General features: G+C 35.9%; 1 protein-coding gene across 1 annotated transcript in view; it reads right to left on the minus strand.

The window, feature by feature from the left end:
* Window positions 1-12,768, minus strand: part of geminin (geminin DNA replication inhibitor) — a 41,403-nt gene that overhangs the window by 12,040 nt on the left and 16,595 nt on the right. Inside the window, exons 3-4 of the mRNA XM_090410329.1 lie at window positions 7,641-7,932; window positions 893-975 (exon numbers count right to left, since the gene is read on the minus strand). Of these exons, the coding sequence (XP_090266455.1) occupies window positions 893-975; window positions 7,641-7,932 (375 nt within the window). The remainder of the gene's footprint in view (window positions 1-892; window positions 976-7,640; window positions 7,933-12,768) is intronic.

Here is a 12,768-nt window from a genome sequence, read left to right on the forward strand (position 1 = left end):
TTCAAAAATCTTTAATACATCAGGTGGGAAGTCTTGTGATAACTGAAGAGATTCAGTCAAGAGAATGTTGGTGAATAATGACTATGTCCAAGTTGTCTACAATGATAAGTTTATCATTTTTTTTGATAATTTGTCAGAAAGAAAGTTTTTGTCAAAAGAATCCTAAATGAATTCTTTTAGGATACAAATCTCGATGTGAACCTTAAAAACAGTCCTTTATAAGGGCTTTTCAACTAGAGGAGAGTTAGCTAGTCTGTGAAGATGTTTTTCTTTTGTTTTGTTTTTGAGAAACTTGAGCTTTTTATCTTTTAAAATAAACAAACTAGCCAGAGAATGTACGCAGATGCTAGACAAATGAAACTATGTAAACTGCTTTAAAAGTGTTATAGCATAACATTTAAGTTTTTCTTAAAAAGTAAATTGACTGTGATAAGGTTATTCAATCCAATACAACAGGGCTGTCCATGCGGCCGCCTGTGGGTTTTGATTTTCACGAGCAAAAAAATAAAATAACAATTAGAATTTAATGTGTCTTTGATATTTTAATTCTATCACTAATCGATAATCTCAATGTTGATAATTTTATTTGGTGTTTTTACATCACTATATACCCATGTGTTTTTCAAATATTAGATGTGTCAAAGAAGCGTTCTTACACTGTTTTGTTCCAACGTGCGTGCTCTGGGTGCTCAAGGGGAACATGAGCGTGCAATTAGTGTTGTTTGTTTGTTCAGCTTTTGAGGTTGTGTCGCTGCTGCTACCAAATTACTAGATATGCACTGTGATGCGGCACTTAGATAATTTTTTTTTCTAATGCAGCCCTCAGATTACCTAAGGTTGGATAGCCCTGCAGTACAATGAGAGAGAGAGACTACAATTAAAAACAACTTACCAACTCATTTTCAGTCAATGTTTCTTCTAAAGCTATTCTTCTTTGTTCTGCTAACTCTTTCCAATATGTAGATGGAACATCTTCTGTAAAAAAAGAAATATCTGTAAATATAGTGAGTGCCATGTAACATGCTATAAATTACCAGTTTGCATACTCCAACTAAAACCTATCAGAAATTCAAAAGTTTGCAGTAAATACAAGTTAAATGTTATTGTAGGTTTGCTATAATGAATTTCCTTTAGAACACTCAATGCCATAATGCTTTGGCAAGGACTTTTTAATAGACTGTTATATGAAACTGTCACTCAAGCAGATAATAAAGAACATGCCAGAATGGACATCTTAGACAATGAAATTTTTAAGATCATATTTCCTATTAATCTGTAGTATATGACACATTTGCCCTCTCTCCTTTAAGTGCTTCCATAATAAAACTCTATACTTAAAAAAATCATTTCAAGTTTACAGAGCATGGTAGTGCTATACAAACTATTAGATTGTTATAATCTCTACATTAATGAACTTTTAGCCATATAAAATTATCTGCATCTAATCCACCAAAGTTGTGGAAGAGAAGCTTGTTGAAGAATGAGATGGATACAGAGGCGAAACAGACTGTCAGAATCACATTTTTACTTTAAACAAATAGTTGTAAAATCACGAAAATATAACAAGGATATGCATTAAGTTTTATAGATCTGGAAAAGGCATAATACAAGGTGCCAAAAGGAAAGCTCTTCAAAACGGTAGTTATATGGTGTAAATGGGTCATTATCCCAAGCAAAAAATAGTCTCTATCAGCTGTAAGTCAACAGTTAGAATTGAAGAAGGTACAGTGAAATGGTTTGATGTTAAATCAGGCATTCAACAAGAGTGCACATTATCTCCACTATTATTCATTATCTATATCGAATGGATCACATTATGAAGGAAAGTGGTATTAAACCTGACATCACAACTGGTGATGTTAATCGCAGCTCTTACTTCATGCAGATGACATCATACTTCTAAATAAATCCAGTACAAGTCTGACAGATTCCCTGACTAAATTGAATGATTGTTGAAATAAATCTGGCATGAAAATCACAGTAAAAAGACAACTACAAAAATACACAGGAACATGGAAAATATGAAATTCATCCTTAATGGAAAAGTTATAGAAATAAAACATTTCAGCTATTTAGGCAATTTTTAAGAAAGATGGAAAATTAAATAAAGCTGGTATGGTAGGAAGTCAACTACATAAATTTATATGGAATAAGAGAAATTAGTCAAAATAATAATATTAGCTGTATACAAGACCAATTTTAATTTATGGATCTGAGAGCTGGGTTAGAAAGAAAATGCTTGATCAAAGACTGGAGACTACTGATACGAGAATTCTGAGAAAGATTAGGGAAGTGAACATATTATTATTATTATTTGACACCTCCAGGAAGTCCAAAGACTCATCGAGGGAGAGTGTGCCAACAGCATCGAATGATTGGCCCCTTCCAACTACTAACCGCGCTCAAACTTACTTAACTGAGCCATTAGTAGCAGAGGCTCTACCAATCGACCAACCTTTGCCGGCATATGGTAGTATCATTAAAAATGAGGATATTAGGAAAGAACTTGGCATTGGTTATTATTCAGGAATCTGTTAGCAGAGCTAATTACAAGTAGTATGGTCACTTAAATAAGATGGGAGAAGAAAGATTAGCAAAACAAGTGTTATTTTCTGGCATCATACTCATCAATGTTCAGAATTCACTGCTTGTGCAAAGCAATGATTCTGGACATTGCATACTTGTCAAATTACCAAATTCTGGCTCACTTGGCACTTTGCAGCAAATTAAAGGGATGTATATTTGTTTAAAGCTCTATAAAATAGTACTAACAATAGGTTCTGTAGGTCATTGCTTAAGTAATGCAATACTGGAGGAAATGTGGAATAATCTCTATATGCAATTATTTTTAAATATTAGTTAACTAAACAGTGTCCCATGAGGCAAAAAGGTGTATGTACGTGTGTCAGATTGTTAAAGCAGAATAAATATAACCATATTTTCACACTTCAGATGATACTTTCAAATTAGTTTCCTATTTATCCATGACATTGTTGTTCTCAAATAGTATACCAAAAAAAGTTCGACCATAAAAAACGAGTTTTCCAAGCAATGAAAAACTGCTTGATAGTAGCTTGAGCAATGTTTGCTGTAAATACAAGGAAAACTTGAGGTAAACTTTTCTTTTTTTTTCTCTATCACTACCATACATACAAGGTCAAACAGGCCAGTTATACTTTTCAAAAATAAAAATATTAAAAGACATGCCTCATAAACTCAACCAGGTCAGCTCATGGCAACCAGTTGTGGACACACAAGATGAATTAACTGTTAAGATTACAAGAAATCAAACTTCAAGGATAGGAAGTCGAAGAGGTCGGAATGATTTTCGTAACTGGAGCAACAGTAAAGACAGCAGATGAATAATGCATAATGAAGCAAGGAAATCTTAAACCACAGAAAGTCAAAAAGGAGAAGAACCAAGATTATGCATCCTATGACAAGGAATATCAGTGCACAAAAGCATAAGTACCAACCATACAGCAGAAGGAATAAGTGTAGTTTGGATAGTTTAGATAGAATGTGGTTATTGGTAACAGTAAATTTGGGATTCAGTCAGATTTGGATGTCTCAAGGTGATAAATGCGTCCTTAGATGTGCACAATGTCATGAATGCTGGTTAAGGATTCATGACATTGATATTTTAAAATTTCCTATCCTATTCAGAGATCAATCTGTTTACTGCTTAATAGACACAGACATACCTAAACACAAAAACTTATTAGACAAAGTTATATCATAGCCTTCAGAAACAATCCAAAACTTAAACCACCAAAAATACACAAACAGTGGACAGTATTGATTCTTCTACTAATAAAGTAGCCAAACACTTAGCCCAAGTGCTCTCTCTCTCGTTATGCCACACTTCCTTCCATGTTAAAAATTCTGTGCACTTCAAATCTTGCTTGTCAGACTCGATCCTTAAAGACACTGACATCATGGTCAGTTCTGATATAGCCTCCCTATTCACAAATCTACCTTTAAAAGAAACCTCAGCAGTACAGTGGAACCTGGTTGTCTAACATAATTCATTCCTAAAGGCAGTTCGAGAACCGATTTGTTTGAAAACTGAAACCGTTTTCCCATAAGAATTAATGTAAAATGGATTAATCCGTTCTTGAACCCGAGATGATTGCTTATTTAAACCTTAATAACAGTACTTCATGCATAAAATCGTATACAAAAACAATGAAAATGTATAAAATCTTCTGCAAAAAGAATAAATACAATAAATAGATAAAATATAGACGAAAATTTAACTTCACTTTAACTATATGGAGGAGAGTTGATGGCATAAGTGGAAGGAGATGAGAAAGAGGAGTCCCCTTCCATAAAAACATCAGGTAACTGTCCTTCTTGGGTTTTTTCTCTTTCCCTTTTCTGTCTCTTGGCACCACTCGACTCTGCTTGAGACACACTGAGCCTCTGTCTCAGTAAATACCTGTCCGATGAGATTTGTTTTGCCTGCGTTTTAAAATGTTTATGAATTGAGACATGGCACTGTCATTGAAAAGGTTTATGATGCAGTTTGCGACAGCTTCAGGGTGATATCTTTCCACAAAACTTTGCACCTAATCCTATTTCGCACACATTTCTTTGATCAAAGAACTAGGAATATCCTCCCTTCCTTCTTAGGTGTCTGAAGACATTTCCTCCATCTTTTGATGCACCTTCTGAAGGTGTTCCAGTTCTTCCGTGGTGAGCTCATTCCTGTGGTCCTCCACATCCGCATTGCCAAATTCCAAGCCCATGCTTTTTTCCAGAGGCACAATATTATCGACAAGGGCAAAATACTCAGCCTCAAAGCCCTTAATGTCTTGGTATGCTATGCAGTTTGGCCACAATTTCCTCCAGGCCGAGTTCATGGTCCTGTAAGTCTGAAAGTGATTTTTCCAGAGTGTTAATTCTGTGTCAGAGGTCACTTCAAAATATCTTTGAAACAGTGCTTTGGTGTAGAGTTTCTTAAAGTTTGAAATGACATGGTCCATGGGCTGGATTAGAGGAGTTGTGTTAGGAGCAGGAACTTCAGTGTGATAAAATCCCCTCCACTAACTCGTCCTCCAAGCCTGGAGTGCAAGCAGGAGCATTGTCTATCACAAGAAGGCATTTAATTAGCAATTTTTTTTTCTTGAAGGTATTTTCTCACACTTGCAGCAAAGACTTCATGGATCCACTCAATAAAAAATTGCCTAGTTACCCAAGTCTTACTATTAGCTCTCCACATAAGACAATTTACTTTTTATCACATTATTTTTCTTAAACACCCGTGGAGTGGTACACAAGCAATGACTTGACCTTGAAATTCCTACTTGCATTTCCACATAGCAAAAGAGTCAGCCTCTCCTTCATTGGTTTGTGTCCTGGCAATGCTTTTTCCTCCTGAGTGATGTAGGTAATCTTTGGCAATTTTTTTTCCAAAATAGGCCGGTTTCATCACAGTTGAACACTTGTTTGGGAAGAAAACCCTCAGCATTTACACAGTCACTAAATTCTTGCACATATTTCTCAGCAGCTTCTTGGTTCAAACTCGCAGCCTCCCCATGCCTAACCACACTATATATGCCACTTCTCCTCTTAAATTTCTCAAACCATCCTCTACTAGCTTTGAACACATCAGTATCAGCACTCGTACCAGGATTTTTCTTTAACAGGTCATCATGTATCGTCTTGCTTTTTCACAAATTATAGCCTCAGAAACACAATAACCAGTTAACTGTTTCTCGTTTATCCAAATCAGACAATTTTTCCACTTCTTCAATTGTCTATGATCTTTGTTTAGTAAGAACTTTCACTCCTCTTGCAACATCAGCTCCCTTGATATTCTCTTTATTTTTGAGTATTGTATAGATCATTGATTTCACCATACTGAACTGCTTAGCAAGATCCGAGACACAAATGCCATTTTCATGTTTGGATATGATTTCTTTTTTCACCTCTATCATGGTTCTAAGAACTTTTCTTTTCGCTTTGCTGATATGATTATCCTTCTTCGGTCCCATGGTGGCTTATTTAATAATAATTTATGAAAAAACAACAAAACACAAAGAAAAAGCACTGCAAATTTGAGCATGTGTCTGCACTGAGCGGTGGCTGCCGCATAACTGATGCTCTCCCACCGTACATCTCAGCCCATGGAGCATGTGGTTGCCGGTTTGCCTGTTCAGGAACCGAGATTCTGTTCGGAAACCAATTTGTTCGAGATGAGAGTCGTTTGACAACCGAGGTTCTACTATAATTCAGATACTCTTGCACCTCTGACATAGCAGCCTTGTTAAGTTTTACCATGAACTTGGGCTATTTTACATGGCAAGGAAAGAACCTACGAGCAGACTGAAGGCACAGTGGGCTCCCCTCACCAATCTTTTCATGGAACATTTTGGAAAGACAGCCCTAAACTCACCACTCTCAAATCCACAATATAGCTATGCTATGGACAATGTCTTCTCCATTTGCACATATCAGTGACATGTGGAAACGTTTTTAGAACACCTCAACAGCCAACACCTGAGGATCTGCTTCACCATTGAAAGGAAAACAATAGTTGTATCCCCTTCCTTTATATTTTACTCACCCAAGAGATCCTTATCCTTTTCTGTCTACAGAAAAAGATAAGGATTTAACTACTTGACCAAAATAGTTCATCCTGTGATGAAAATATCCTCAGGACCAGCACTGCACTTGGAACAACTGGCTCTACTCACATCATTCCAACAAAATGGACAAAAAAAAAAAAACTTCTTTATTCTACATCAAAGGCATGACAGATAAACTGGGCTTCCTCCAGAAATGACAGAGAATCAGAACAGTATACAAATCTCTAAACAGTATCTTCCTGCCCAAGACAAATCAAAGATCATCTGGACCCTCTCTCCTTCCCAGGAGGCTACAGCATCCCCAGCCAATTTGGAACCCAACATTTTGTATAGACTACTTTAGTCAGGAAAAAAAGAACATAAAAAACACATCCAGAATGGAGAACCAAAAAGTGGCCTATCTTAACATGCCTTAGAGAGACAACTTCATAAGATGTAGGGGAAAACAGGCTACTTCATAAAATCCCAGTTTAAATTGGAGAGACTGTTCCTGGAAGCAGCACAAGTTCTACAGAACATGAATAACTATAACAAAACAGGAAGTATGAATCTTACATAGATTTTGGTGACCCACCCTATCAACCCATCAGCATTAACAACAAAAATCACCACTGTTGACCTCCACGCATGTAACTGTCCTTGTTATCCAGGTCATTTTGGTTTGCATCTTCAATAAGTATGTAGTATGACCTCTAATAAAAGGTCAGCTTGTAAATAATTAATTTTAGTTAAGAAATTTATTTGCATTCCATGTCTCTGTAATTCTGTTTCAGAAACTGTAACATGAATAACAGCTACAGAAATTTAAACATAGAAATACAACCTGTGAAAGTATTCAGTATACACGTGCACACACACATCTTCATTACACATAGATCATCTGGATTTGAAGAACTTTCAGAAATCTAATCTATCGAAATATATCATCTTAACATCGGGATTAATATAATGGTATCTCTTCACACATACACCTGTACTTAGTAAACCAAAAGAGAGAGAGAAATTAAAAAAAAAACTGACATTGTGGCCAACATATATGTAACTTACCACTTACAAGCATTCTAATCTCATTATTGGAGAAATCATTCTGGACCTCAAAGTCAGTCCTGTTCTTTTTATTTATGTGATCTTCAGTACAAATATCTATTTTTCTTTTCATATCTGAAATTTTTAACTGTTTATAATTTTGGTCATTATGTTTCACTTCATGAAGATCTTTAAACGAGTCAATAGAAATTCTGTTTTCCCCTTCCATCTTGTATTTCTTTTTATCATTTTGAAGAATGCAGTCTTTATAGTGAGGATCATCTGCATTCTCATCAATAGTCTTCCTTTTCCCCTGTAAAAACAAATAATGATATTTAACTTATTCATGTAAGTGAATAAAATTAAACATCAATAACTGAACAAAATTCAACTCTAGAATACTATTACCTTAAAAATAATTTCAAAAAGGTGTTAGAAAAATAATAAAACTGCATACTGTAATACAAGAATTATCACTTCCCCATCCTTTCACATTCTGCCAACAAAGTGGAAAGAGGGCAAACATTACATAAAGGAGGCTCCAAGACAGACAGACATATAACCCATGAAGTTATTCCCTTCATAGAGCCATGTGATAACATGGCTCTATGAAGGGAATAACTTGTCTTAATAATTTAATCACTTTCTACAATAAAGTAGCAGATGAGTTAGATAAAAGAAAATGGCTACACCATAAGTGTTGGACTTCGCAAATGTTTGACAGGTTGCCACATGGAGCTGTACTGCATAAGGAGAAAATGGGAATGAACACAAATCTATTGAGAGAATGGCTGAAAAACAGACATCAGAAAGCATATAGTGTAAAGTGTAGTATATCATTCTTTTTATAAGTCTTTGATGCATTTCCATTTGGATTAAGGTGCTCAAGGTCTGGTCTCCTCAGTTTCTTGGGGATGAGGGAGAGGATATAGAGGCAAGTGAACACAATGTAAGTAGTCAGTGGAATGCTCCCTATGATGACAGATTGAAGGTTTGTGGATTGCAAAAGTTGCCTGATAAGTGGGAAAGAGCTATATATGATAGAAACTTGTACATTACTAAAAAGATTTTGTAAGATTGATGTAGAGGAAATATTTCAACACTTGGCTAGAGAGGCATAACAAGCGGTCATTTCTGGAAACCAGGTAAGAGTATGGTTGTCAAGGACTTGACTAGATTTTTTTTTTTTACTTAGTGACGAATGAGTAAAATGGGTCACCAGCATCAGTTGTGAGTACTTTGTCAATGAATGTCAAAGAGAGGTATGATAGATATTATGTGGATAGGTTGGGTCTCTCCCAATGGGCCTTTGAACTACATGGACCACAATGGGTCCATGTAGGTGCCCGTGAGTAACATAACAATAATAAAATCAGAGGACCATATGGGGAGTAATTGAATTAATGACATGACAGTTGCCACTGGAATGTTACATGGCTCTGTAGTTGGGCCACTACTGCTGTTCAGTTTCTATATTAATAATATTAAACATTATGTGAGATGTAACATCCAGTTGTTCATCTCATCTCATCTTCTTTATACCCTCTTTTACCTTGCAGTGTCGAGGGTCCATTGATCATCGGACCTCAAACATCCAGTTGTTTGCCAATGCTAAACTGTGGAAAGCATCAGTGACAGGATCTTTATCCTTACTTTTATTGAAAGTAAGGATAAAGATCCTACAGGATCATATAAATGGACTAGTAGTTTGGACAAAAGATAATGGCTACTAATTCAATGTCAAAGCTTTACATATGTTGGGATGGAAAAAAGCTATAGATTAAGTGTTACACAGATGGAAATCTGCAAGAAACTGATGAGGGGAGATTTAAGATTAATGGTGGACAGTGATGAAGTTTATAGAACTCACTGCAAAAGTGGGCAAAATATCTCAAAGAATCCCTTAGATGTTAAGAAACAACTGCTATGGCAAATTCCAAGGACAGTATGTTTTAAATCTATATTTGTATAATAGACTCCCCCCCCACTCAACACTGAATCAATGATCTTACAACAGAACAGATAAAGTGTAGATAGGGACATATGTTCATTAAGACACTGATGAACGGAAAAATGAATCTTATCAGATTATAAAAACTTACCTTAATTCCTTTATTTTAATCTGAATAAGAATTATTTTATATACTAATGTTTTGGGATAACATTCCTTAGATGTATGTGAAACCATTTTACATTTTTTTTTTGAATCAGTATTTTATTAGTTGTTATTGTTACACAAGTACTGATTAAATCGTAGATATCTCCAAAGAGAACAACAAAAATCAAGCAAATCTGAGATAAGCCATTAGCTTATCTCAGATTTGAAATAATATGAAATGTTATTTCTCTCTGAGACTTTTCAGATGATTGTTGAAAAGTTGAAATCATGCATTAATATATTAAAGACTTCCCAATTATTACTTTTATTATTATAAGTGTAAGTTCTTTGTTACTATAATGTAGTAATATCACATAATGTGATTTTAAATTATATATTAATTATTTGATATAATGTTTAACATAATTTTGCCAAATGAGTATGGTCATTTAAATCAACATTCAAGCGGCCTTGATCTGATTGCTGAGGGCTAGCTGTCAGGTGAATGTGTACATGCCAGTGTGTTGTCCCTTTCAGTTTCTGCAGCTAATTCTCACCTACCAATGGAAGTCTTGGGTAGTGATGACAATGGTCCTTTCATCAATTCAGATGAATATGTTCATGCCAATGTATTGTCCCATTCAGTTTCTGATGCTGAATCTTGGGTAGTGATGACATCAATCATTTGTTTTCTGGTTTTGATATGTCACCTGGGTCAACCATTTCTTTTGTGGTTGCTGGGTATGTCAGTCCAGATTGCTTGACATCTTTATCATCTTGTGTGTCTATGGTATCACCTCTAGAATCTGATATCAGGGTGGAAATGAAAGATTGTGCAGTCCATTTCACATCTTCTGGTGTATCAACTGTTTAGCCTGTATTAATTGACTTGTATGGAAACCGAAGTTTTAGTGTAACATATGTTACACTAAACATAGTCCGTGCGGTTAGCCTAGTGGCTATGCGCTTCGCAACCATATGCCTGGGGAAGGAGTGTCCTAGGTTCGATTCCCGTTTGTGACGTGAGGAGCTGAAGGATCGTCCTCAGCCATAGCCAAGTTAGCCAGTCTTGGGCGTGGACAGCAGGGTTTTTTCCTCAGTTTATTTTGGGGGTTTTCATCCCGCAAAGCAGGCAAACTGGCCTTGAGAACTTAACACTACAGGCCATATATACCGGGGCATAGGGCTGACCACCTTATCCTGCAAACGGATTGAGGTCCAATGATCAATGGACCCTCGACACTGCAAGGTAAAAGAGGGTATAAAGAAGATGAGATGATGATACATTTGGTTTGTCTAACGTCCCAAGTTTGGGTGATCATCAAGACTTCACAGTTGGGGGTTATCAGTCTCATAGGAGACATTCCTTTTTTATACAGCTGTATAAAAAAGAAATGTCTGATGAGTATAAAAAAGTGTGGCTGATGGAGGCATGTGGAGTGGACTGTGTTGTGCAGGTTCTTCTGAGACAAAAGAACTGATATTTTTAGATGACTGCAATATATTTTATAATTTTGATCTGACCAAATTGTATAGTCTATCTTTCAGCATTTCAATATGTTCTAATGTCTTTTATGGGTATGGGGGGATTAAGAATGACAGATTATTTAGTAACAGATTAAGTGAGTGTGTGCATGGAATAAATAGTGCAGAAATACATAAATTTCTGCTGAGTGAAATGTATATCACTCAGCAGAAATTGCTGAGTGATATACAAAAGAATGTGGGAGAAGATGAGGGACAAAATCAAGCATCAGTGGGGGGTAAAGGATGTCAAGTTAAGAAGGAGCAGAAAAGATATTGTGCTGTATGGGGATTCTATAATTAAGGATGTGAAGGATGGTAGAGTAATTAAAGCATGTTATCCGGGTCAAATATTAAGGATATAACCGAGGCTGTGAAATTGCAGAAAGATAGAGTGAGTGAGATTATTGTAGTTATAGGGACGAATGATCTAGGTAGTGAAAGATTTTCTGTGAGACAGGATGAAGGATTTAATGATAGCAATGAATGCAAAGATCAAGAGTGGAAAGATCATGAGTGTGCTACCAAGATTTGACAGTGATGAATTAAACAGAAGAGCAATTATAGTAAATGGAATGATGTCAAGATTGTGTAAAAGCTTTTGCAAAGAAATGAAACTGAATATTCATTTTATGAATGTCTGGGATGAGTTTGATAAAAGAAAGGAGTATTTTAAGAGAGATGGTTTGCACTTAAATGGATTGGGCACTTAGCATTTAGAACATTTATTGATAAAGGATAAAGTAAATGGTCAAAAACAGGGAAATGGGATTTGCTAGGGAGGCAGGTGATAGAGTCAGCTGTAAATAGTACTAAGGTCATTAATTGCTGTGAATTTGGAATTAACTGTTCACAGAAAATTAACAGTATACAGAGTGTGCTAATTCACACACACAGGAAGATTATGGGAGGAAGGGAGTATTGCAATTTATGTATACTAATGCTCGAAGTATTCGGAATAAGTGCGAAGAATTTTTGTCATTACTTAGTACAACTTGGCCAAAAATTATAGGGATCAGTGAGACTTGGTTAACTAAGAATGATATAGTTATAGCAATTGAATGTAAGGGGTACAGTATTTTCAGGCAAGACAGAGATGACAGAATGGGTGTGTGTGGGGGGGGGGGGGTACTAATGATAGACGAAGCGTTAAAGTCGAAAAAAGGTAGAAGTGCCTTAAGGTGACAGGTATGTAGAGGGCAGTTCATTCGAGGCTGTTTGGTGTGAGATAGCGATCAACAAGGTGAAATATGTAATTTGTTGTTGCTATAGCAACAACCAATTACATATACTTATATCCAAGGGGGTATAAGGGAGAATGTAGATAGTATGTATTGGCAAATTAGCATGATGAGTTAAGGTGGAGTAATTATTATGGGGGATTTTAACTTTGGGGACATAGATTGGGAGAAGGAATGGTCACAAGAACAAAGAAAATGGAGTTTATACAGTTCTTAATTGCTGTATTAGAGATTCTAGAGTGTTAGGTCTGGTCATAACATCAGAAAACATATCAATAAGTCATTT

This window comes from Typopeltis vanoorti, chromosome 20 (genome assembly GCF_054136105.1).
Source record: "Typopeltis vanoorti isolate ZY-2024b chromosome 20, IOZ_Tvanoo_1.0, whole genome shotgun sequence".
Lineage (NCBI taxonomy): Eukaryota > Metazoa > Arthropoda > Arachnida > Uropygi > Thelyphonidae > Typopeltis > Typopeltis vanoorti.